Below are 26,577 nucleotides of genomic sequence, written 5' to 3' on the forward strand. Positions count from 1 at the left end.
GTCATCGCCGCGCGCCCGCGCCCGGGGATTTCAGGGGGCGGCAGGCGCGGGCGGCGCGGGATCCCGGGGCGACTCCGCCGCGCGCGTAGGTACCGGGCGGGGCCGCTGGCGCCCACCCTGCGGGGCCCGAGCCCGGGGCTGCCCGGCGGGCCCGGCGGGGGCGGGGCGCGGACGCCGAGGGGCGGGACCCGGCCGGCCGCGCCGCTGGGCCCCGCCGGCCCCGCCGGCCCCGCCGCCCGCACCTCTGCTCGCAGACCCGGGGCCCCGGGAGCCGGTGCCCTGGGCCAGCTCCCGGGGCCGGCGTTAGCGCCCCTTTCCCTGGCCGGCTGCTCGCCGAGGCCGCTCCCTGCACCCACCACCTTCCTGCCGCAGGCCCTGCGGCCACGGCCGGCTGTTGCTGCGCCTTCCCGGGCCGCCGGAGCCTTCTCTGGCCGCGTTCCGGCGCCTGCCTGCCCCGGGCATCACCAGGCTCCTCCGGACCGTTCCGAGGCAAGAGCGGGGAGCCTGGCAGCGTAGGGCCCAGTCTTCTGGGAAGGAGGGCGGGGGGGTCGCAGGCTGCTGCCCTCGATTCCGCCGGCCTCCGGCCCGTCCGCAGGGAGACCCTCCGCTGGGGCCTCAAGCCTTGGCAACGTAGACATTTTACAAGCCCCAGAGAGTCGGGGGAGCCCGCCCTAGGTACTTCTCTCCAGGGAAAGAGCCTCAAAGAGCTGTTGTAGCCCTCGGAGGGTGACAGGTGGGGCTCGGGCATTCGAAACCCTGTGTCTGGGACCTCAGGCTTGCACAGAGCCACGGCAGTTCCCAAGGGACCAAGGGCTGCTCTTGTGGAAGAGCTCAGCCCCGTTTAGTCCTCCTGCAGTGTCACCCAGGCCAGCGGGCCGCCGTTCCTGGGGAGGCAGGTTGTGTCTTGTGAGCTGCCTGCGTCTCTGCAGGGAGCAAGCCAGAAGCCAGTAATTCTTTTCTTTAAAGATTTTTTACTTATGTATTCATGAGACACACACACAGAGAGAGAGGCAGAGACACAGGCAGAGGGAGAAGCAGGCTCCATGCAGGGAGCCCCAGGCGGGACTCGATCCCGCGTCTCCAGGAGCACGCCCTGGGATGAAGGCAGGTGCTGAACCGCTGAGCCACCCGCGCTGCCCTGAAACCAGTCATTTTTGAACAGTGCAAGAGATAAGTAACAAACCAGGGCCCCTTCTGACTGTGAAATTCCATGATACTCAGTCTTCTGATCTTTTGCAGTTTGAAAGCCACTCGATAAGCTTGTTTTGTTTTGAAAACTTGGCCCAGCTCTGGAATGCATGTTCAGCCCACTTTGGAGCTGTCAAGGTGACAGTTCCTTATTTTGAGTTCCATAATTACTGCAGCAACGGCCTTATTTGTATAGTTGTGGTTGGCACCCAGAGTTTTTTCACACCGGCTATTTAATTTTATGTTCTGTGAGGCATAGCTGTTGAGAGAAACTGAGGAACTTACTCTCAAGTCCTGCTGCAGCCCTTTTTTTTTTTTTTTTGGTTCTCTTTGAAGGATACCACTTGCCTGACCCTGATGGGTCACATGCTCTCTCATGGGTTTCTGAAATAATCTATTCCTTGTGTTTATTTTAGGACCAAGGCACTGGTGTTTGAACGGGAAGCTTCACAACGTTTAAAAGAATCTTCAGAGCAGCTTTGAACCAGACAAACTAGAAATCTCTTCAGAACACCGCCTCCGGCATGCTTCTCCCCTGTTGGGCTTTCCTGGCTGGGGGGTTTTTGGAGAGGTCGTTCTGCAGGGAGCCAGAATGCTGATCCTCATGAAACCAGCTTAGTGGATTTGACTTTTATGGGAGAATCCTCTTGCTTTATTATATACTCTCTGCCAGACTTCTAAGAGGCGTGGAAGCATTCATGGCACTGACGAGCCTGTGGGGAAGCAAGTAGCACTTTCATGCTGAATGATCACCAGGCGGGTGGCAGTTTCGTGGAAAACATTTCAACCTTTCACGTCTGGATTTCCTGGATCGGGGACACAGAGGAACGGTGGCTGCTGGGGCGTAAGGACTGCTACCAGACACAAAACTCCAAATAAATAGAATGAGGGCGACAGGCAAGTAAATGGCCACCACTACCTCAACAGAGCCGACGTCAGCCTCCTGGTGAGTTGCAAGGCCTGTGTGGCTTACTTCCTGCCAGGCTTCTGGACCCATGTTTTGGATTAACTGCAAATCCCCAGCCAGGCTGTCTTGATTTCATTAGGGGGAGGGGCGGGGCGGGGGAAAAAGGCACTTTTGTTCCCGGAGCAGGCAAATCAAGCATGTGAGCCATTTCTCTCCTGAGCTGCCAGATTGTCACCGTGCAGTGTTTGAGTGACTTGAGCATTGCTGGTAGACCGCAGAAAAAATGGCCATGGCCGGGTCATACAGCCGGCTTTGAGGACAGTAGCCTTTGTAGCCTTTGTTGGTAAGAGATGAGAAATTGCATGCAGTGTGGAGCTCCACTACTAGAAGAGGTTTGGCCAGTCCACCTCTTGAAGGGTATTACACAATGTCTACCTGAAACTCCATTCCCTTCTTTTTTTTTTTTAAACATTATTTTTATTTTTATTTATTTATGATAGTCACACACACACACACAGAGAGAGAGAGAGAGAGAGAGAGAGAGAGGCAGAGACATAGGCAGAAGGAGAAGCAGGCTCCATGCACCGAGAGCCTGACGTGGGATTCGATCCCGGGTCTCCACGATCGCGCCCTGGGCCAAAGGCAGGCGCCAAACCGCTGGGCCACCCAGGGATCCCCCTGCTTTGTAGTTTTAAACAGGTTAATTGTGGTTACATGGCAGAGTCAACTGTGAGAGTCCTTTGCAAAGAATAGAGGATTATGGAAATTGAGAAGAGAGATTTATCTGGGAGGAGGAAATCAGAAATTTAATGAGGGATAATATCAGAGTTGTACTTACATACTGTTAGGGTTTTGCCAGGCAGAGAGGGGTTCAGGGCTCTGCTGTGAACTCTCTTGAGCCCCATTTTCCCATTATAGACTCTATCCTGCATTAAAACTGTATGTTTAGGGACCCCTGGGTGGCGCAGCGGTTTAGCGCCTGCCTTTGGCCCAGGGCGCGATCCTGGAGACCCGGGATCGAATCCCACGTCGGGCTCCCGGTGCATGGAGCCTGCTTCTCCCTCTGCCTATGTCTCTGCTTCTCTCTCTCTCTGTGTGTGACTATCATAAATAAATAAAAATTAAAAAAAAAAGAAAAAAAAAACCTGTATGTTTATTGTCTCCCTGCTATCGCCTTGGCCCCAAGGCTGGTAGAGGGAGAGCACACTCTCGGGCCTCATTTACTGTTCATTGAACAAATGCATGAATTTATGGTCCAAGGGAATTGAGAATGTCCAAGGAATATTTCCAGAGGGAATGTCCAAGGAATATTTCCAGAGATCATCGTGTCCCGCAGTTGTGAGGTGTGCAGCTAAGACATCCCTAACTAATTTTATTATCCAAGCCTGAAAAGACAGTGTATATGGTTGTATGGTTAAGGGTCCGTGTCTCAAACAAGAGATGCCACTGGGTGCTCTGTCTCTCCTCTGGCTACTCGTTGGTCTTTCTGGCCAGTCTGACAGCTGGATAGAGGCATATTTTTAGTTTGACTGGACAGCACTCATGAAATGGTTTTTATTATCGATTTGTAGCTACTGGGTTCTTTCTCCCCTGAGGCCACCAGAAGACTTCTCAAATACTAAGTAATGAGACCTTCTCACTCTGGAAAAGAGGAAGCTGTGGTTTTTGTTTGTTTGTTTTTTTAAAGATATTTATTTACTCATGAGAGACACACAGAGAGAGAGGCAGAGACAGAAGCAGGCTCCATGCAGGCAGCCCGATGTGGGACTCGATCCCAGGACTCCAGGATCATGCCCTGAGCCGAAGGCAGACACTCAACTGCTGAGCCACCCAGGCGTCCCGAGGAAGCTGTGTTTTAAAATGCCTTGATCACTGGATGAAAGGAAACATGGCTCTATTCTGTTCTCTTGCCAGGTGGAATTATTTTTTCCTTTATGATAGTTCAAAGGTAAAGGAAGAAGGGGATCCAACGAGAGCTGGCATTTGTTATTTCTATCCTCCTCAGGTAAGCGCCACAGCGTGTTACTGTTTGGTGGGGATCCTACTGCCTCAGAGTGGTGGCTTTTCAAAAGTATAGCATTGACATTGGGACAGTTATCTTTGCATAACCCAGGCATTTGACATTTCTGCTCTCTTATTCTTAGTTGTATTATTTTTGTTGTTCTGGTCTTGAAATTGCCAGACAGCTCTATACTCCATCCTCTCTAGCTCTCTGTGAACATCCTGATTTTCTGTGTGCTTCCCCTTGCTCCCAAGTTTTGATCGGCTCATTTAAAACACTTTTCTTTAAAAAAAGATTTACTGGGGGAATATTATTCAGCCATTAGAAATGACAAATACCCACCATTTGCTTCGACGTGAATGGAGCTGGAGGGTATTATGCTGAGTGAAGTAAGTCAATCGGAGAAGGACAGACATTATATGGTCTCATTCATTTGGGGAATATAAAAGGTAATGAAGGGGAATAAAGGGGAAAGGAGAAAAAATGAGTGGGAAATATCAGAGAGGGTGACAGAACATGAGAGACTCCCAACTCTGGGAAACAAACTAGGGGTGGTAGAAAGGGAGGTGGGCGGGGGGTGGAGGTGACTGGGTGACAGGCACTGAGGGCGGCACTTGATGGGATGAGCACTGGGTGTTATTCTATATGTTGGCAAATTGAACACCAATAAAAAATAAATTAAAAAAAAAGATTTATTGGGGATCCTTGGGTGGCTCAGTGGTTTGGTGCCTGCCTTCAGCCCAGGACATGATCCTGGAGACCCGGGATCAAGTCCCACGTCAGGCTCCCTGTGTGGAGTCTGCTTCTCCTTCTGCCTATGTCTCTGTTTCTCTCTCTCTCTCTGTCTCTCATGAATAAATAAAATCTTTAAAAAAAAAAGATTTATTTTAGAGAGAGAAAGTATGTGCATGGATAATTTCGGGGAGGGGCAAAGAGAGAATCTCAAACAGACTCTCCACTGAGTCTAGAATCCTACTTGAGGCTCTGTCCGCAATCCTGAGATGATGACCTGAGCCAAAACCAAGAGTCAGATGCTCAACTGACTTAGCCACCCAGGTGCCCCTAAAACACTTTTATTTAAACTATACAAAAGCAGAGAGGAGAGTATCATGAACCCTCATGAACCAGTTAACTAGGGACAATAATTCCTTAGTGTCATGTGATACTATCTGTATTCAAATTTTGCCTTTCTGTCTTAGAGGCTACTTAATCAGACCTTGCTCCTTCCTTCCATGCCCCCCCTTCCTTCCCCACCACCCACCTTCCTAGTCAAGATCCAAACAAGGTCCACATATTCCATTTGATTCTTTTGTGTTTTAAGTCTCTTTTGTTGTGTAACACTCCTCACCCACCAACTCATTACCGCCTAACCTCCCCCTTGCCCCTTCACCCTGGCTATGCCACTGAATTACTAAAGAAGCCAGGGTATTTGCACAGTAGAATGTCAGAAGGTCCCACACTCTGGATTGGCTGGATCACTTCCTTGTGGCAGTGTCATTTCAAGTCTTCCTTCCCCTGTACTCCTTTATAAGAGTAGTAAGATCTGGAGCTCTGATTAGGTTTAAGTTTGGTTCTTTTAAGCAAGACTTCTTCCTGATGGGTGTGTAGATTTTCTGTTGCATGACATGATGTCTGGCTGCCCCACAGTTGAGTCAATGCTGAGACCAATTAGGAGGTCTGTGTATTCACTCATATGATCACACTCCCAGTTGGGTAGTTGGGATTTATCTGAGCTGCTCTGGCCACTCTTCAGGGAATCTGAACAGGGACCAAGGGCTCCTGGTGCAGCCCACATCAGGCCTCTAGTCTTAGGAACAAAAACATAGTTCTCCCCAGGCATCATGTGCACTCAGCTGTGAATGTTTTGTGGCAGTTCTGTCCTCCCAGGTAGGGGACCACACACTAGGCCTGACAAGGGCCTAGGAGTGAATACTGATGCCTTGTAAGCCATGGAAGGTCTACATCACACATTCTCTTTGTCATTGGTATTACCACCCTTAATAGGAAAATCATGCTTAGCTCCCAGGCCATCTGAAAGCAGGTAACAGCCCAGATCTGGCCTGACAGCCATAGTCTACTGCAGCTTCAGCCCTGCTCTAAGGAATGCCATTCGAGTTCAACAGTTTCAGCTTCCCCTCTGGTCTTTACTGCTTCCCCACAGACCCTTTTGGACCAGCAGGATTTGCTCTGTGGACAGATTGCTGGCGTTGTGCGCTGTATCTCTGACCTCTCTGCCTCTGCCCCTGCCCTCATTCGTCTGCGGAAACTGAAGTTCGCCATCAAGGTTGATGGAGAGTACCTTTGGGTAAGTTTACTAGGGAGAACCTAGGGTTGCCTCCACCATGAGCCATCTGTCTTGCTGACGAGTGCTGTGTCGCCAAGGAGCTTTGGAGTCTAGGATCCCCTCCACACCCATAGGGGCTACGTGCATTATCATCACACTGCCTGTCTGTAGGTGCCACTGTAACTGAATGTTCTCCAAAACCTTTCTTTCTTTCTTCCTTTCTTTTTTTTAAGATTGTATTTATTTATTTGAGAGACAGTGTGTGTGAGAGAGAGAGAGCACGAGCAGGGAGCCCGATGCAGGGCTCGATCCCAGGACCCTGGCTGGGATCATGACTTGAGCCAAAGGCAGGTGCTTAATCAACTGAGCCATCCAGGTGCCCTCAAGAACATTTCTAACCTGTCCTGCATTGCATGTGGCTGGTTTCTCATTGCCTTTGAGGAACTTCAGCCAGCCTGCAGAAACTCTCCTTGCTCTGTGTTGTAGATCAGGTTTTCATTCTCCATCTTTTCTCTTCTGTACTCCCCGCATTTACAGGGCAGTTGGCCCAGAAATTCGGAAACATTGACATATAGATGTTGGATTTCAAAGAACCATTAAAAAATGATAAAAACCATTTCTTTACAGCTGATGGTACCATATACACTAGGGTTTTTTTTTTTAAGATTTTATTTATTCATGAGAGACACACACACAGAGAGAGAGAGAGAGAGAGGTAGAGAGGTAGAGACACAGGCAGAGGGAGAAGCAGGCTCCACACAGGGAGCCCAACATGGGACTCGATCCCGGGTCTCCAGGATCACACCCTGGGCTGAAGGCAGCACTAAACCACTAAGCCACTGTAGCTGCCCCACACTAGGGTCTTATTGTCCTATGCCTACACTCACTTAAAACTGATTTCCGAGGTGAAAGGATGTTTGAGTGTGAGGTGGTATATTCAGCTTTGCATGTATGTCTGCCAGCATCATATTATGACACTTTTCTCACATGGCAAACCGTTGAAGGAATTTTACAGTGAACACTCATCTTCTTCACAACACTTCCAGATTCTACAGGTACCATTTTATCATATACATTATTTACCACAGTAGTCTTAGCACATCTGTCCATCTATCCCCTCATCTTTTGGCAATCCAGGTTTTATTTGAACACTTGCCAAAATTGCACACACTAATATACTCCTCCTGCCCACCCCAGTACCTCATTGTGCATAACATTAAGTAGAGTTCTGTAGTGCTTTGTGATTTTTGCAGAGGCAGGGGAGGGAGTAAGAGTTACATACACTGAAACACACAAAAATCTTGAGTGCACCCTGAACGAGTTTGGACAAATGACTCTTCTGACACAAATCCCATCAAGACGCAGAATGTTAGCATCACTCCGGGCAGCTCCCTGACGTCCAGTTAATTCTTACCCCAAGCCCCAAGCAACTGTTGTTTTCTCATTTTTCCCCTCCACAGTTAAGTTTCGCCTGTTCTAGAAGTCACAGGAGTGAAATAGTATGTATCATATTCCTCTCTGTGGGCTGCTTTTGTGTACTATGAGCCTGTTGGGCATGGATCAGCAGTTCATTCCTTTTTACTGTTCAACAGCTTTGTCTGAATGTCCATTGTCTGGATAGGTCTACTTAACTTTCCTTTTTCTAGAATTATGAGCCATGTCCAGTGAAGGGCAATTAAGAATAAGGCCTCTAGGAACATTCCTATCTGAGTCTTCTTGTGGTTATGACTTTTCATTTCTCGTGGGTAAATATCTAGGTCACAGGGTAGATGTATGTTGAATTTCTAAGAAACTGCCAGACTTTTTCCCAAAGCAGTTGTACCATTTTACACTCATACTAACCATATGTGTGTGAGAATTGGTTATTCCGTGTCCTTGTCAATGCATGCTGTCAGTCTGTTCAATTTGAGCCATTCTGCTGGGTATGTAGTGATATCTTATTGTGGTTTGCATTTACATTTCCTTAGTGACTAATGATACTATGGGCACAGATATATCTCCCTTTGAGAAGTGTCTGTCCAAAGCTTTTTTGCCTATTTTTTAAATTGGGTTTTCTTTCTTTACGGAGTCTGAGTTCTTTATATATATCAGCTGTTTGTTAGATACATACTTTAAAGGCATTTTCTCCCAGTTTGTGGCGTGCCTGTCAGTTTTCTTAATGATGTCTTTTGAAGAGAAGAACATTTTAATTATTTTAAGTTTATTTATTTAAGTAATCTCTACACCCAACGTGGGGCTCAAACTCACAACCTGGAGATCAGGAGTCACAGGCACCCCCAGAATGTTTTAATTTTAATGAAGTCTAACTTAGCAATTTTATCCTTTGTGGTTATTGCCTTCTGTATCCTGTCTGAAACCATTCCCTACCCTGTTGGAGAAGACATTCTCCAATTTTTTTGGTCAGCTTTATAGTTTCCACTTTTAAACTTAAGTCTGGGGGAGATCCCTGAGTGGCTCAGCAGTTTAACACCTGCCTTTGGCCCAGGGTGCGATCCTGGAGACCAGGGATCGAGTCCTGCCTTAGGTTCCCGGCATGGAGTCTGCTTCTCCCTCTGCCTGTGTCTCTGCCTCTCTCTGTGTGTCTCTCTGTCTATCATGAATAAATAAATAAATAAATCTTAAAAAAAAATAAACTTAAGTCTGGGGATGCCTGGGTGGCTCAGTAGTTGAGCATCTGCCTTCGGCTCAGGGCGTGATCCCGGGATCCAGGATCGAGTCCCATGTCGGGATCCCTGCGAGGAGCCTGCTTCTCCCTCTGCCCATAGCTCTGCCTCTTTCTCTGTGTGTCTCATGAATGAATAAATAAATCTTAAAAAAATAATAAAAATAAACTTAGGTCTGTAACCCACCTTGGATTAACATTTGTGCATGATGTGACGTAGAGGTCAAAGGTCACCTTTTCCCCTATGGATATCCAGTGGCTCCAGTGCCATGGTTGAAAAAAATCTCCTGCTTGGATTCCTTTGGCTCTTCTCTTGATGATCAGGTGACTGCTGTAGTGGGGGTTTGTTTCCGGTCTCTATTCTTTTGCATTGATCTATTGGAAGATCTCATATAAGTACTGCACTGTCTTGAAATCAGATAGTCTAAGCTGGAGGACAAAAATCTTTATGCTTTCCCAAGACAGCTTTGGCTAATTTAGGTCCTTTGTGTTTCTCTCATGGAATCAGCGTGTCAGTTTCTGAAGAAAAGCTGGCAGGTTTATGATTAGAGTTGCATTCAATCTATAGATCAATCAGGGAAGAAGTAAGCACTCACTGTATGGTTAACCCTTGGATGACATCAGTGAACAAAACAAGGATCCTGGCCTTGGTGGAGCTTACATTCAGAGGGAATTTATTTGTTTTCCATCAGGGTTGGTTTATTTCTTTAAGTTTCTGGTGATTTCCTTAAGAAAGTTTCCTAGAGGTTGAATCACTGAATCAAAGAATACAAAATTTTTTCAGGCTCTTTAAACATATAGCCAGATTACTTTTTGGCCAAGCACAGGTTTCTCTTCTGTGGAGCTAAGCCCCACAACAGCACTCTGGAGCTTTAGAACAGGGTGATTATTCGGTCAGTTCCCTTCCCGAAACACTTGATCCAGCTGGGGAGATGAAGTTGGAGTCGGAGTCCTGTCCAGCGTTTGTAATGAACCCCACATAAAATATCCAGTGCCCAGATAACAGTCCTGAAGATGTAAGGGGTCAGAAAAGAGGTCAGTACTGATTAAGGTGATCAGAATGGGCACCAGGAAGGTGCTGGAATCTGCAGCAGGCTCCGAGAGGATGGATGAGCCCTGAACAAATGGACAGGGGAAAGGAGGCCATGCCAGGTGGGACAGCATAAATAGATAGAAAAAAGTACTTGTTCTGTTGGGGACCAGCTGGAGTGGATGGTGAAGGCCAGGGGCTGACCTATCAGTTTGGATGGGCTATGGATTCTAGCTCTAGAGAGCCCTGGGTGCCAGACCTCCAGGCTTGGACTCAAAGCAAAGAAAAATGCCTGTCTTCTGGTTTCCATCTTCCCAGGTACTAGGGTGTGATGTGGGGCTCCCTGACCATAGCTGCGAGCAGTTTCTGGATCAGCTTGTTGGAGTCTTTAATTTTTACAATGGGCCCGTTGCTCTGGCTTATAAGGTATGAAGATTGTGGTAAGCGGTCTTCTGCGACCCCCTTCAGCAAACCCAACATCGCCAGAACATAGCATTACTTTGGGGCTGTTAGACTTCGTGTAAATACATCATGTCCACTAACAAGGTCAAGGGGCCTGGGAACTCCTCTCAGATGCCTTTGTGCCTCAGTGGGGGAGGTCGTGTCCACCGTGCATGTCTGTCCCCATGTCCTCCACCCTGGACAGATGGTTGGAAAGAGCAGGGTGCCACCCACGGGTGCTGGGTCTGTGGTAGTGAGTCCTTGGGGCAGGAGGTGGGGTCTTGTGCATAGGAGGTTTACAGCAGGCCCTGCCTTCTGGCCAGTTTCCTGCGTGAGGAATGATTTTTGTAGTAGTAGGGAGCCTTCCCAAAGGGTATGTCTCGCTAACCTCAGATGGTTCCCGTTTTAGAACCGTTCTCAGGAAGACCTGCATGCCGAGTGGGACGCCTTCATTGACCAGATTCTGAGGAACACTAGTGATCTGCACAAGATATTCAGTTCCCTCTGGAACCTGGACCGAACTAAAGTAATCCCTTCATCCCCCTTACCCATTTCATGTAAAGGGATAGAGCTCCTGGACGTTTCTCTTTTTCTCCTTAAATGGCCTGTATATCTGGAGAAGGAACTAGAGTGTCATTCCCCAGTCAGGATAGTTATGAAGACCTGCCCTCTGTTTCCATACTGCCATTGGCCAGCTGTATGAGCATGGACAGACCAAGTCTCCTCAGAGAACCCTTCCCTTACCCACAGACTGCTGTCCCAGTGCCCGCTGCTCCCAGAACCATTTTGACAACCCAAGAAGACAGTGCTTAAGATGGCACAGAGTAAATAGTAAAGGGTGGTGTTATTTTGCTAGTGCCCCAGAAGTGTGGAATTCTGGCATCTGAAGGTCCCCGTCTCTCTTGATATGGATGTTACACTATTGACTTGTATTCTCAACACCAAAAATGCCCAGTGGTAACATTTTAAAAACAAAGTTTCTCTCTCTGGGAGGGAGAACTTGGGAGCGTTTTGTCCCAGAGCCATTCCATTGGCCACTGGCGTTCAGGAATGTACAGGCTGCTTATAGGGCTGGCCTGACCACCTGAACTGCCTGTTACTCCGTGGCCTTGACCTTGGTGAACATCACAGTTGCGTTGTGAAGGGCCAAAGGGAGATGTGAGGCCTTGCCCCCTAAAGAGCTGACCACCTGCACCCCAAGCACCTGAAGAGATGTCTGGGTCACGTCTCACCGCAGTAGTTAAGAGGGTCCCTTCAAAATGGATGTGGCGTTGTGACTCTGCCTTCACAGAGCATGACTCCGGCTAGAAATGGGGACAGGTTTTTCTGGCTCCTGTTGGAAGAAATTTTTAAATTTGGCCCCTTACAGAATGGCTGGTTGGCTGGGACTGGGTATTGTCTCGAGGATGTGAAAGAACAGCATCATCTCCAAAGCTTGCTCTGTTGGCGTGGCGCTTGCAGGTTCTAGCTGCCAGCAGGAAAAAGGAAGAGGCTTTTAGTTACTGCTGGTGACTCTTGACCAGGTGCAGATCCTTTTCTGGTATTTTTAGGGACTTCCAGGCAACTGACTCCTTACAGGGACCGTGGGCTGAGGATTATTTCCCTGAGCAAGAGACCAGGATGTTTTCATTTTATGTTACAGGGCAGAATTATGGGGCCTGGCAGGACACGATGCCAGCTCTTTGGCAGTGGGGCTTGTGCTCCAGAGGGAAGGGAGAGGATTGGGGTATGTGGCTTTACCTTTCTCCTCTCTGCTGCCTCCTGGTCTCAGCATCGAGTCAGGGTCTCCTGAGGGGAGACCTGCCTTGCCCCCTGTGAGTGGCCACATGCCATATTGGCTGTACCTTTCCACTTCTGCAGAAGCCGCCCTGTTCCAAGAATTGCATTTTGCATCATCCGCAGTTCTGAGTATAGAGGTAGAACATAGACCCCAGACGTGAGATAGATGTTACCATGTGGCACCTTCTCCTTTTCCCTGGTTTTGGCCTATGACTTATTCATCTGTTCTATAAAGCCCCCTCCTCTTCCCACCTTTGCCCGCTCATCTGTGGGTGTGCTTCTCGCCCTGCCCAGGTGGAGCCACTATTGTTGCTGAAGGCAGCCCTCATTCTGCAGACCTGCCAGCGCTCGCCTCACATTCTAGCTGGCTGCATCCTCTATAAGGGACTGTGAGTAATACCAGACTCTCTCCTGCACCCAATCCCCCTGCCACAGAACTGACCATCCCAGCCACCTCTGGTTCGTGAGTGGAGAGCTCTATCTCTGGCCAGTTCCAAGAGAGCTGTTTTGGCAAATATCAGATAGTTTACATTTGACTTAGGGTACATCCATGTCTTACAGTGAAGCTGGGAAATTGGAAATTGTGTCCAGAAAAGAGTTTGGAATATAAGGCAGTTTTAGAGAGATCCACGTAAGTCTCAGCATGGGGCATGCCTTATAGCTAGCAGTCTACAAAATGCTAATGCAGAATGCCCCAGGTTGTCAGCAGCCAGCACTGGAGGTAGAGGGGTATGGAAGCTTGCTGTGGCCCCCCTGCTGCCTGGGACCCCAGGGCTCTTGCTACGGCCAGCCCTGCATAGCTGCAAAGCAGCCTTACCTGCTTCTGCTCCAGCTCCTGCCTGCCTCCTGACTGCATCTATCCTTTGGCTGGTCTCTGAGATCTCAGCATACCTCTTTATGTAGTTGGATGGCATTGGAGGGAGCCCGAGGGATCATTTGTGGTCTGAGGCTCTCCTCATGGAGGGCTGCTGCTTGTGTCCAGAGCTTTTTGAATACTGGATGAATATGTGAGCAGAGAAGCTCTGTGGGCCTGATGGATTGGGTTTCCAGTCCTGGTCTCACCTTCCTGGCCCTGTGACCTTGGGCAGGTCCTTGCTGAGTTTTCTCTACTGGAAAAGAACCAAATGAGAGGGCAAACGTAGAAGGACCTAGCACAGGCCCTACTTCCCAGGGGCTATCGGCACAGAACGGACCCTGGTGCCTTTCTTTTTTACTCACAATCGTGCCACAATTGACTTAACTACTCTCTGTTCGATGGACATTTGAGTGGTTTACCCATTGCTATAATGATTTTACCTTTTTTTTCTATAATCAGTACTCTCTAGCGTGCATCTTGGTATAAGGCCGGTCAGAATGTTGGGACATTTTGAAGTTCGGTAGGAATGGCCAGAGTGCCCTCCATAAAGGGTTTTGCCAGTTGAAACTCCCACCATCTATGTCCCCAGGATCCTTGCCAGTTAGGGTGTTAGCAATCTTTCCATTTCAGAGTCCTGTGATGTATTTTGTCTCACGGTGTTCTTGTTCCTGTGACCTAGGATTGTTAGCACCCAGCTCCCACCCTCCCTCACGGCCAAGGTCCTGATTCATCCAGCTGTACCTTGGGACCAGGTATTGTAAAGCCCACCCACCTGACTGGGGTGCTTTGTCCAGAGCAGAAAAAATAAAGAATTTTTAAGCAAAAACAAAACAAACAACAACAACAACAAAAAACCACAAAGCTATCTAATGTGATCTCAAACTATTATTTAAAAAAATGCATAAACTTAAAGGAAAATATGTGTAAGATTAACACTATTAGCTTGTGGGTGAGGAAATTTTATGGATTTTTGTGGGGAGGGGGAAGTTTTTGTCTTGAGTAAAATTCTATAACTTAAAACATGAGTTTTTTACAAAGCCACTAAAAGAAGAATGCCACATCGTTTCTTTTTTCTTTTTTTTAGATTTTATTTATTTATTTGAGATAGAGAGAGAGTGCACGCACATGCACAAGTAGAGAGAGGGATTAGAGGGAGAGGGAGAAGCAGACTCCCCCCTGAGCAGGGAGCCTGATGCAGGGCTTACCCCAGAACCCTTAGGTGATGGTGACCTGAACCAAAGGCAGACACTTAACCCACGGAGCCACCCAGGCATCCCTGACCACATCATTTCATAGGAGTGAAAGCCATGCTGGCTAGAAGAGTTTTTGTATTTTGTTTTGTTTTGTTTTGGTGCATTATTTTAGAACCTTTGGTAGAGATGTCTGGAAAGCTCTTTCGAGAAAATTCCTAATTTTAGAGAAAATTAGGTTTGTCACTTCGATTGTGAGTCAGAATAAACCAGAGAGATCTAGTGTAGCCTTTGGTTTAGGTCAGATGCTTTATCATGAGGGTCACTGGACGTTCACATATTTGTTGTGCTGTAATGTGTGTGCCAGGGCTGTGGCAGGTGCTGGTATATTGTGACAGATGAGTTCTCCAAAGGCATAAAAGGTAACAGGAGTCCTCATTTTCATTCCCAGACGAGGGAAACAAATCAGAGCGTGAAGCCTAATGTGTGTTTGGGGAGAGCTACTGCCTGTGTAGGGCGCAGGTTCTCGCCTGACCCTGGCCACGGTGGTGAGCAAGCAGCTTGGGGGAGTTTCTGTTCCATCTGCTTTGTTGCTGGCATGTGGTCAGGGCCAGAATTCTGGGCCTGGCTAAGTTTTATGAACAGATGGCACAGCACAGTCCTGATGATTTGGTCAGGAGGAGAAACCCGACACCAATTTCTGTGTGTATTTATTCGCAGAGAAGATCTGCAGGAGGGGGTGCCCTGCAGGAAAATGGTAAGTGGCAAGGTGCATCACTGTATCTTGAGAATGCAGTCTTTTTTATGCTGCCTGTCCCCTACACAAGTCAGAGGAAGGCCAAGCAGTCCCACGAGGTCTTTCATCTGCTTGTAGATTAGGAGAATAGACTAGAGCTTTCAGAATGAAGTTACCCACCAGAATCCTGATCATAGGCTCATGGTTTTAGACGTACCTTTTAAAGCCTTGTTTTCAGATGCTTCCTAACTCATTGTTACCAGACTGCTCAAACTAGGTCCAGGGGATTCTGGTTAGGAGGGGCTGAGATAAATGACAGCGGCCAGAAAGACCTTCTGCAAGATGTGGAGGCATCTCTAAGAGGGTTATTTTGTGTGTGTGTGTGTGTGTGTGTGTGTGTGTGTGTGTGTGTGTGTTTTAAGATTTTATTTATTTATTCATGAGAGACACAGAAAGAGAGAGAGGCAGAGACATAGGCAGAGGGGGAAGCAGGCTCCACGTAGGGAGCCCGATGTGGGACTTGATCTCGGGTGTTCAGGATCATGCCCTGAGCTGAAGGCAGGCATCAAACCGCTGAGCCACCCAGGCTTCCTGGGTTTTGTTTTATTTTGAAGCCTAAGTTAGGGCAGAACCCTGTTGTCAGTTGAAAGTGGTTTCTTTTCTTTCTTTTTCCAGCTTTTATCTTTTTTTTTTTTTTTCAAGTGCTGCTAGATTTTCTTCCCCCAAAAGTCACCTTTCTCTGCAGGGAGGAGTAAAGTTGCTCATGAGGGCTCCTTCCTTGCTGGGCACAGAAACTGTAGCTGCGGTTTTGTGTCTTTTGTTCTGGACTGAGGAGCGTGTCAGAGCGCAGCTGTCTGAGCCAGCGTGTGATTCAGATGCATAACCCTGAGAACAGTGTCCCTCTGTCTTCCCTGGCCCAGGGCAGAGCCCTGTCCATGTTGCTTTGTGATTCTAGGAGCGGCACTACCCCCAAATGTCCGGATCATGCCTGTGTTCCTGACTGAAGAAGAGGCCATCAGCCTCTGTGAATTCCCAAGGGAGCAGGCAGCTAGGTAAGGAGCCACAGGAGTGTTTTCTTACACGATGCTGAAGAGACTCCCTCATGTGATCTATCCAGACAAGGCCCTGGACATCCCAGCCTCCCATATTCCATTGTCTGCACACTTTGTGGTGGAAGGGGCATCTGGGACTTGAGCATGTAGATAACAGGTGGCTGGCATGGTGAGATGGGTATAGGTTTCAAGTCCCCCGTCTGTTGCTTATCAGCTGTGTGACCTTGGGCAAGTCCATTCCCTGCCTGAACCTTAGGGTTTTCATCTGTAAAAGGGACCCAGTGATAACTTAGCATCTAGTAGAGGGCTTAACTCCTAGCAGACTTGCGGGGGGGGGGGGTGGCTCTCATGCAGGCCCTGCCATCTTCAGCAGGGGACCTGGTAGCACTTGAGGGCCAGACGTTGCCTTACTTTTACTCCTGTGGTTAGACCACTAAGGACTCTTAGGCTCTGTGGCCTCGGGCATCCATTTGTCACCAGTGGCCCTGCTTTTTAGGGAAGCAGTTCTTCAGTGTCCTCCAGGGACGGGCACTTGCCCTGCACTTGGCCCGGCACCCCCTCCTCACATCTGCCTTGTTTGTCAGCCCTGCTGCACCACCCACCAGACTCCAGGAGTGCTCAGCCCAGCAGCCTCCACACACTTGGAGCACAGCTGCCCCAACAGAAAATGCCACTGGACACGTGGAGCCCATGGCTTGGATGTTGGCAACCACTCCTGAGTTTGTGTGTCCTGACGTAGCATGGCCAGATGGCAAGGGGGAGAATGGGCACTTGCCTGGCCGTGATCTGGAGAACATTATGCCTGCAAAACTGCACCATCCTTCCAGGGACGAGGGTCCTGGTCTTGGCAGCTCCCTAGCAAAGGAACCTCGTCTGCCCTGGGAGGAAGAGGAACCAGACCTGTCTGCAATCCACATTCCAGAAGCTCAGGAAACAGAAACATCCTCAGGTGATTTTGCCCTCTTGAGTATGGGCACCCCAGATGGTGGTAGTCCTGGCTTTGAGGAATCTGTCAGGGACTCTGGTGACCGGGAACCTGAGCCACCTGACCCACTGCTTGTGGGCATAGCCACCAGCAGCCTCCTCTCTCTGTCTACTCCTGAGATGCTCATCCAGAGTGGAGCTGTGGAACAGCATGACGACCTTCCAGGAGATAGCAGCCAAGATGCCTCTCCCAGGAAAGACCACCTCCCCAGAAGGACAAACAGGCCTCGGTCATGGCCTTGCTTAGACTGGAGGCAGAGAGGCACCATGCTTTCCGTGGGGAAACAGGGCGCAGAGCAGTGTGTTGGGGTTCATGACAGCTCCTCAACACCCGGCAGCTCAGACCTGGCAGGGTCTCAGGACGATGGTACTTCTGCAGACAGAAGCGACCCTGGGTCAACACCAGCATCCCGTGTGGGCCTTGTGCCAATGAATCTCTACACGCACAGTGTTAATGGTCTGGTGCTGTCCCTGCTGGCCGAGGAGCTGCTGCTGGGCGACGAAGCAGCCGTTGAGGAGGTGGTGAGTGTATGCACACCTGCCTCCTGGGAGCGGGGACAGGCAGGGAGGGGGTTCCCCTTGCAGCAGTGTGCAGGGCTGCCTGACCTCATGGGTCATCCCCACCTGCTTTACACAGTAGGGATGACGGAATAGCATCTACGCCCTGGGTTTGGTGGGGGTTGGTGAATCCAGTGCAGAGCACGGTGCTGGGGGCAGAGACTTCCGAGTCCAGTTCTGTGGTTCTTCCCCTGCTTCTTCCATCTTCCCAAAGTGCAAGTCTGGGATACTTCGGTTTTCCCTTCAGCAATGTCAGGTTGTCACAGGCCCTGCCTTAAGGTGCAGAGCAGCATCACACAGGTGAAGACAGGCAACACAGCAAGGGTTGTGCTGCCGCTTCCACCACTACCACCACCAATGGCCTCACTTCCTAGCCTGGGCAGCTGTAGGCTGTGTCGGTTGGAGTCAGTACTCTGCCTCTATCACAACCCAGGTGGGGAGTACTCTGGAAGGCCACAGTTTTCCTCCCGTGAACCTTGGTGATCTGAAGCTCCTTCCTAGTGGGCCTAGGACATTTGAAATGCTAACGGGCTCCAGAAAGTTCCTCTTCAAGCACATAGAGCAGTGAGCTGACCTTCTCAGAGCTTAGGCCCACGCTGGAGCTCCAGTTGCTATAGTAACAGCCTCGCCTGGTTGGCAGGGAAGTGGTAGTAGGAAGAACAGCAGGTTGAAATAGCTGCTGGGCAAATGGTGTCCTGGGGCTTGCTTTGTTTCTGTTCTTAAATCTGTATTATTCTAAGGCCATCTTATTAGCATGCAGGGCTCCTGACCCTTGGGAAGTGAGCCAGTCACCTTGGGGCACTGAAGAGGAGGGCAGGCAGCTTCCCCAGCGTGGAGCCTTGAGGCCAGAGGCTGCTCCTCTGCTGGCTTGCCTGGCTTATCTCCCCTTTCCACAGACCGCGCGGCACCCCATGGTGGTTCAGTTACTTCCTGCACCCTCCTTCACCGCTGCTGCAAGGGACTTACCCACCCCCTTCCGCTAGCAACACAACACGGGGCCGGTGGGTACGGTGCTATGTGTGTTGTCTCTCCCTGACGATGCCTTGGTATTCGTGGCCTCCTCTGCTTTGTGCCAAGCAGCAGACAGGTTATTTTGAAGACCCAGGATTTGGAAGCAATGAAGTGGATAGATCTTTAGCTACCCCCCACCCTGCCCCCAAAAAAGAAAATGAAAAAATAGCATAGGCTGCTCCTGAGGAAGGAAATAAAATGTATTCTGCATTCAGTGGCTGCTAAAGCCTTGCTATCTGCTATTTCTGCCATTTCATCTCCCCGTTCCTACCCCCGCCCCCGTTTGTCTGCTCCCCCACTGAGCTGACCTGGGAGTGATCAGACTTGGTTTCTCACACCCTGGCTCAACCCTATCGGGACAGCGGCCTCTGGCCTCCGTGGGCTGTCATGCAAAGGAGGGTTTGGTGTGAGGTGGGCCCCAGGAGAAAAAGCAGTGCCACGAAACCTCTAAAAAGAGTGAGAAGTAACTGACTTTGATCAGTTTGCTGATTTGAGAGTGGGCTTTGTCTGTCAGGCCCGAAGTCTGTCTGTTTTATAATGGGGAGAGATCTTTTTTTTTTTTTAGGGATTTTATTTATTTAATCATGAGAGACAGAGAGAAAGAGAGGCAGAGGCATAGGTGAGGGAGAAGCAGGCTCCATGCAGGGAGCCCAATGTGGGACTCAATCCCAGGACTCCATGATCACGCCCTGAGCCAAAGGCAGATGCTCAACCACTGAGCCACCCAGGTGTCCCTAGGGAGAGATCTTTTATCGCCTTTTTGTTCTGGACCTGCATACAAAATACTTGATCAGATTTCCCTCCAGACCCTCTGCTGATGTCAAGAAAAGCAAGTCCCCTGCAGAATAGTAAACCACAGTTCAGATATAACCATGAGCACACCCCTTTGAAAGTGCTCCTTGATCATATTACACACCACCATGGGACCCCCATGTCATTTGCCATCTTGTCTTTCAGTGGGTGAACTGCCACCTCTTCATGCTTGTTGAGGGTTGGGGTGGGGCGCTGGGGGGATGGTTGTGGGGGTCAGGGGGTGGAGGGGTGGGGAGCAGCCAGGAGAGGTTGCCAGGGGTTCAGAGAAAATATATGCTCACACCAGGGGGCAGCATAGAGCCAGTGATAATTTGCTGCTCAAAACCCAAGATAATCTCAACTGACCTTCAAAGACCGGGATCAGATCAATGATTGATTGGTACAGTAGGACTTTGAGCTGTCAGTGTACAGTATATGAGGCCTGAGGTTAGTGCCAGGGAATTAGTGTAAAGTACTTCATGAACGTGCACCCCTCACCCATGAAACTAGTGCTTTGGGTGAAGGTGTGTTATTGCATCATTTCTTCTGCACCTCATGGCCCACACTGACATTCAAGCCACTTGCTTTACTACTGACTAGAAACTGGAGGATCCGGGAATTAGGCCCATGGTTAGAAATCATGTCTCCTAGGGCTGTTGTGAGGATCATGTGGGTGCTAGTGTTATGTCAGGGGTTGGCAAACTTTTAAGGGAAAGGAACATCTAGCACCTATTTTCAGCTTTGTACAATTACTCAGCTCTGCTGTGGTAGTACAATAACAACCGTAGATAATACGTAAATAAACGTAGTGGCTGTGTTCCAGTGATGCTTTACTTATGGATGCAGAAATTGGAACTTCGTATAATTTCCATATGTTACCATATGATTCTTTTGATTTTTTTTTCCAACCATATAAAACTATGAAAACCATTCTTAGCTCTCAGGCTATATGAAAACAGGCAACTGGCTGGATTTGGCCTACAGGCCATTGGTTCAGTAACCCCTCATATAGTTGAAAGCATTAGTTACCAGTAAAAACTTGTCTACGTATTATCTGGCATAATGTCTTGTGGTTGTGTGTATTTATGCTTAAGTGACTTTATCTTGAGTAGAAGTTAGGCAGAAGATTCCAGAAGCAGAGTTTGGTGCCTATAGGGGAAACTTGGGTTTTTGCCTGCCTCACTCTCTGTCCCCATCATCCCTTCCTTTGGGCACCAGCTCAAGATGGGAGGGATGCCGGTTAACGAGTTCCTAAGGCCCAGAAAACTTTCACTGAGGCTGTGGTTTGATTTCTTGGTGAAGGATTGTATGGGCATGTGCACCCGGGCATCTGTTCAGGTAGGAGGCTCATTAGCATCAGTGAAGTTTCGTGTTGGTTCTGCCATACTGGTGGTCTGACCTGGAGATACTGTGCTTGTCTTCTCCAGGCATAGGTCCATTGACTCTTTGTGTATACCTCAATTTAAACCAAGTAACCCATAGGGGAATGTGCTTGGCATTGGATATGCTCCTTCATATGTTCGTTGTGTAGATGTTTTATGAGCACCTACTAAGGGCCTGGCACCCACTTGGCACTGGGGATGTAAAGATGAACATGTGCAGTGAAAGCATATGTGCAGATCTCTTGCTTCTGAGACACCTAGACAGAACTAAGGTCAGCTCAGTTCGCTACCAGAAATAACACTTCAGCTTCAGGACACAGATGTCAGAAGCCCGCTGTTTGCATCTCTGTTCTTTTCATGTGCACTTATTTTTTTTACAGGTTTGTTGGATAATAATCCACAGACAAGTCCTGAGTGCTTATTAAAAACTTCCTCTTATTTGATGATAATTTTCATTTTCTTGACTCTTAATAGAAAGGTTTTCCCCCAGGTCCCATTTTTACTCTCTAAAACAAAGCATCATACAAAAAAGGTATAGTCCAGTGTCCTCAGCTGTGCCTGCACATGACTCGTCCTGGGGGGTGGTCTGAATATACAGGTGCTTGGGCCTCCCCTCCCAGACAGCTTTGCTCAACTGGATTCCTCTGCTGAACCACAGAGCACAGAAATCCATCTGACCCATGCTTCTCAGTCCCTCCAAGAATGGTGCAAAGCCAGTACCATTCTAGATGCACCAGAGAGATGAACTCATTCCAGACAGTGGGGGACTTCTGAGCACAGGCCCAGGTGAGAGGCCCTGCTGGTGCTGTGAAAATGTGCAGCCTGGGTGGGAGAGTCATGATCAGAGGATGTACCAGGGTGCCAGTAGTGGCTGTGCCTGCATGGTGAGATTAAGGGCCACTTTTTGTCACTTTCTTCCTTCTCAACTTTTCTGTTTGCCTCTATCTTCTGATTTTTCTACATTTTAGGAAAGCATTGGAACCTAAAGGCAAGAGGGGCGTCTGGGTGGCTCAGTCGGTTAAGCGTCCAATTTCAGCGCAGGTCATGATGTCAGAGTGGTGAGATTGAGCCCCATGTTGGGCTCTGCACTGGGTATAGAGCCTGCTTGAGATTCTCTATCCCTCTGTCCCCCAAGCCCCCAACCCCATGTTCATGCTTTCTCTCAAACAAGTAAATCTTTAAAAAAAAAAAAAAAAAAAAGCATAAGAGCAGGAGTTAGTACTTCTCTAAAAACAGGTAAAAACACCAATCAGAATCCTTTTTGCTTCATCAAGTGAACACATGGATATCCTTAGGGTCATTATTACCTAAGTGTCCTGTCTGCTGAGGTTAACTTTGCCCCCCGACCCTCCCTTTGCAGTACCACAGTAGCCTGGCATCCCTGAATGGGCTGGAGGTCCACCTGAAGGAGACACTGCCCAAGGATGCAGCTGCCATTCCCAGCAGGACGTACAACTTCACGCATTATGACCGCATCCAGAATGTGCTGACCGGTAAGGAGAGGAGCGTGGGGCCTAGGCGCCTCCTAAACATGCGTTGCGGGGAGGACTCAGGGCCAGCGCCCCCAGGGTTGGTGCTGTGCCCAGAGTTGTGGACTGCAGTTAGGATGCTGCTTTCACGCTGGGAGCCAGCTCCCACTGAGTTTAGAATTCGTCTGGCAAACACTTCCTTACTCATTTGTCTTTTTTTGGTTGTTTCTCCAACATTTTGAGAGAAGCACACACATGTTCAAATATCTGTGATCAGGTCTGCCTCGAAATTTTGCTATCCATGGGCAGAAACCTGGTGTTGCTAATTCTCAGGGACAGTGTTGTCTGTTGCCTCGTGGCAGCTGGAGGGGCGGGCCCAGCACCATGGGCGCCCGCATTCATGGCCCCGAGCCACAGGGCTCCCAGTTTATAGTGCTGGGGTGGGGGTGGGGAGCGGGGGAGGAGTCCACCACCCACAACTTCTGTGTACTCTTCTGGAAGCAAACCTGCCACAGGTGGCCACCCCCCAGGACCGCCGCTTCCTCCAGGCCGTCAGCCTCATGCACGCAGACTTTGCCCGGCTGCCTGCTCTGTATGAGATGACCGTCAGGTGAGTGTTCCCCAGGGTCACTCCTGAAGTCCTGTCCCAGGGGCCCGGGCCACAGCTGTATTCATACTCCAGTGATTGTCCTTAGGGCCTCCTTTTATCCACTCCCCTGCCTGCCCACCACCACCTCCTCCCATGGGACAAAGGGCCTCTGACTCTGGCCAGAGGTGATGCCCGAGTGCTGCTGTTGCCCACTCACTTGGGTCATGTGATCACAGAAACAGATTGGCACAAAACCATGAGGTAAAATATGTGCCTCCCCTCACCCATCACACACCCAAAAGATTCCCACAGTAATAGTCTGGTGTCTCTAACTCCAGGTTTTGTTGTTGTTGTGGGGTTTTCTTTTTTGGTTAGAAAATAGAGATTGCTAGTATTTTAGTCGTTTTAATCATTTTTCTTCTAGAAAACAGGATCACACTAATATATTGTTTTACAAGTTCCTTTTTTCACTTTACTGTATATCTTAAGCATCTCTACATCAGTAGGCACAGATCTATAAATTAGTATTGTACTTTGTAGTATTTAACAAACTGAATTCTATTTTTTCTCCCTACATGCTTCTCTTTCGAAACCAGTAGGAGAAAATAAGGCAAGTTAGAGGGTCAGGAGGGGAGGGTGTGCTGTGCTGCTTAGTCCTTGGAATGATTTGGACAAGTGCATTTCTTTGTCCTTGTTGTACAAACAAGGATATTGAGGCACAAACAGGATAAGCAACTCGTCCCAGCGTCACATTCTGAGTAAGTGGCAGAGTGAGGATTTGAACCCGACTCTCGCCCTGAAGTGCACATTCTCTTCTGCACATTTCCATCTCAGGGGCAGCGGTCAGAGTGGTTGAGAGGGAGGGGTGTGGGTTTGGCCAATGCCCTGCACACTGGGGTTTCAGTCACCTCTGCCACCCAGGACCATCTCCAGCTAGTATTCCAGTATATCTTTCCATAAAAAATGTGCCTTCTCTGGCTTTAAGTCAGAGCTGCTCCAGGCCAGCGACCTAGATGAATACGTAGTTACTGGTTTGGGAACCAGTTGTGTTGGGTGTGTGGGGATCTGTCCTGAGAGGGATAGAAATAAGTGAAATGTCAGCCTGTGATCCATCAACCAACTAATGGCCCTGCAGTATTGCTTTTTTTTTTTTTTTAAGATTTTATTTATTTGAAAAAGAGAACACAAGTAGTGGGAGCTGCAGAGAGGAGAGGGAGAGGGAGAAGGTGACTCCCTGCTGAGCAAGGAGCTTTTGTGTGCTCAATTCCAGGACCCTGAGATGATGACCTGAGCTAAAGACAGATCCTCACCCGACTAAGCCTCCTAGGCATCCCTCCCTGTGGTATTTCACTTTCCTTGGGGCGGAGAGGGTTTTAGAGTTGGGATACATGGCTTATTTTAAAAGTTATAGAAATGACGGCCACCATTTCTTAACCCCTCACCATGTGCTAAACAACTTATATGTATTTTGCTCATTTGGACTCTTAAAAAATCTCAGGGATGGGATTCACTATTATCCTATCCATTTTACAGATGTGGAGTTTATACCTGAGACTGAGAAAGGATGAGTAATTTAGCCAGGGGCATGCAGCTAGGAAGCCACAGGGTAGGGATCAGCACTAGGCCGTGATGCTCCGTCTCCGTGGCTGTGATGACTTGCTTATGACTCATCCTGCTGGTCCGGCGAGTGGCACAAAACACCTAGGCCAGATGGGCTCTTCTGGCCCCTTGAGCTCCCGGAGGGAGAAGCTAGAGGAGGATGGCATTCTCCCTCCTCACCTGGAAGCAGAGATCCCAGTGAGGGGGCCCTAGTGGCCCCTGACTCCACCTTCTTTTACTAGATTTGGGGAAATAGACTGAGGCAGGCAGGATCAAGGAACCAGATGGTTGTCTGGCCCCAGAGTCACTTCTTCCCTAGTGGACCCTCATCCCTCCCTCTGCTTCTGTGACAGGTTTCCCATTAGAAACCTGCTCCCTGCCCTCACTCCCTCCACTCATCCAGCTGCCTTCCACAGACGGTCCGTACTCATCAGCCTGGAAACATCACCCAGCCCTGTGCCGCCAGGGCCTCGTCTGTCAGATAGGGTCGCACCTCTGCTGCATAAGGCTGGTGAATCAGCCAGGCTGCTTGAGAGCGTTTGCATAGTTGGGGTTCCACCAGCAAAATGTGCACCCATTAGACAGTCGCAGCTCCAGTGAGTCGAAAAGAAAGAGAAATGGTTATAGGCACTAAGGCCTGGAACTCAAGTGCAGACATTGAACCCCAAGCCATGGCAGCCGCACCCTACGTCCATTAGTGTCGCTGGGCTACTGCCATGCACCTGTCAAGGTCTCTGTGGTCAGAGGCCTGCACAGGCAGCATGGGACGGAACAGTCACCCCCCACCTCCTCCCCCCGCCAGGAACGCCTCCACAGCAGTGTACGCCTGTTCCAATCCTGCCCAGGAGACCTACTTCCAGCAACTGGCAGCAGCCGCACGCAGCTCCGGCTTCCCCAGTCCTCAGGACGGCGCCTTCAGCCTCCCGGGCAGAGCCAAGCAGAAGCTGCTGAAGCACGGGGTCAATTTGCTGTGACCTGGGCCGCAGTGGGAACCTCATGACCCCGGGTGAGCACTAGCAGATCAAGTACCAGCAAAAAGGAAGCTCTGCCTTTTTAAACAGAAAAGGGTCCCTCTGTTTTCCATTTCTTGGTATATTCCTGTTTTTAGGAACTGTGATGATATGTGTCTGTTACCTCCTTTTGTAGACTGAGTTTTGAGTGGGGAGTTCTTCAGGTCAGCAGACCTAGAGCACGAGATGAAGAGTTTTGTTACATTGGCCACATTGGCTTTGGCTTTGTGGCTCCTTGTACCAAAGATGGGGCAGGGCCAGGTCGTGTGCCTGTCACACTGCGTCCGAGGCACCTGGTATTTCTCATTGCTATTCCATCGAGGCCTTAACTAGTACCATGAACATTCTGGTGAGTGTTTTCTCCAGAACCCTGTTGTACGGAGTCCAGTGGACAGTATGGGGCAGGGCTGTGCAGGGGGGTTGGAAGTTGTCAGCAAGCAGTCCGGGACTTCCACACCTCAGGTGGGTGTTCCTCAGAGTGGTCTTCCCAGGAGGTCTGGACTCTGGATGCAGGGAGGCAGGCAGTGATGTCGAAACCACCTTATTTGCATTCTTCTGGAATTATATTTAAACCCAGGAGCCTGTTCTTTGGAACCCCCACAGTGGGGGCAGATCTTGATAATGTGGAAGGGAGCCTGGGGTTTTGAGGTAACTCTTAAGACCAGGGAAATAGGTGATGGCACACCAGCCTGTGCTCCTTTGCTGCAAGGTGGGCCAGGCGTTGGCCCCTCATGAGTGAGTGTCCTCAACGAGGAGTTTCCAGAATGTCTGGGACAAAAGCAAAAGTGTGCTGCCCAGGGGTGGCTTTGTGAAGGGGTCTGGCTGTCATCTGTGTTCCTGCCCATGTTACAGGCAGATGGTTTATGATAATGTGATGCAGATCACAGCATGAAATATTCACCAGAGCCTTAACTGTTTACTGGAAGTACCCGAGATCCCATTTGAAAACTGCAATGTTAATAATTTCATATCGGCGAACAAGTATCTAATGTTGGTGACTGTCTTTTTCTTGAAATGAGTTGTCAAAGGCTAAAAATAAAACAGTCGAAAATGCTA

General features: G+C 49.2%; 1 protein-coding gene across 2 annotated transcripts; it reads left to right on the plus strand.

Annotated features, from left to right (window-relative positions):
* The first annotated feature begins 9 nt into the window (after positions 1 to 9).
* Positions 10 to 26,577, plus strand: HPS4 (HPS4 biogenesis of lysosomal organelles complex 3 subunit 2). Of its 2 annotated transcripts, none has more exons than XM_055321870.1 (14): positions 10 to 85; positions 1,605 to 2,134; positions 4,010 to 4,100; positions 6,259 to 6,402; positions 10,392 to 10,499; positions 10,924 to 11,040; positions 12,588 to 12,682; positions 13,829 to 13,901; positions 15,060 to 15,096; positions 16,031 to 16,127; positions 16,712 to 17,633; positions 22,215 to 22,347; positions 22,825 to 22,933; positions 25,314 to 26,577. In XM_055321870.1, the coding sequence occupies exons 2-14, from the start codon at positions 2,094 to 2,096 to the stop codon at positions 25,483 to 25,485; spliced, it is 2,139 nt and encodes a 712-aa protein (XP_055177845.1). In that variant the 5' UTR covers positions 10 to 85; positions 1,605 to 2,093; the 3' UTR covers positions 25,486 to 26,577. The 2 variants fall into 2 exon arrangements, with proteins under 2 accessions (XP_055177845.1, XP_055177844.1); XM_055321869.1 differs by lacking the exon at positions 10 to 85 and adding an exon at positions 659 to 675.

Source organism: Nyctereutes procyonoides, unplaced genomic scaffold (assembly GCF_905146905.1).
Source record: "Nyctereutes procyonoides isolate TBG_1078 unplaced genomic scaffold, NYPRO_anot_genome, whole genome shotgun sequence".
NCBI classification, from domain to species: Eukaryota; Metazoa; Chordata; class Mammalia; order Carnivora; family Canidae; genus Nyctereutes; species Nyctereutes procyonoides.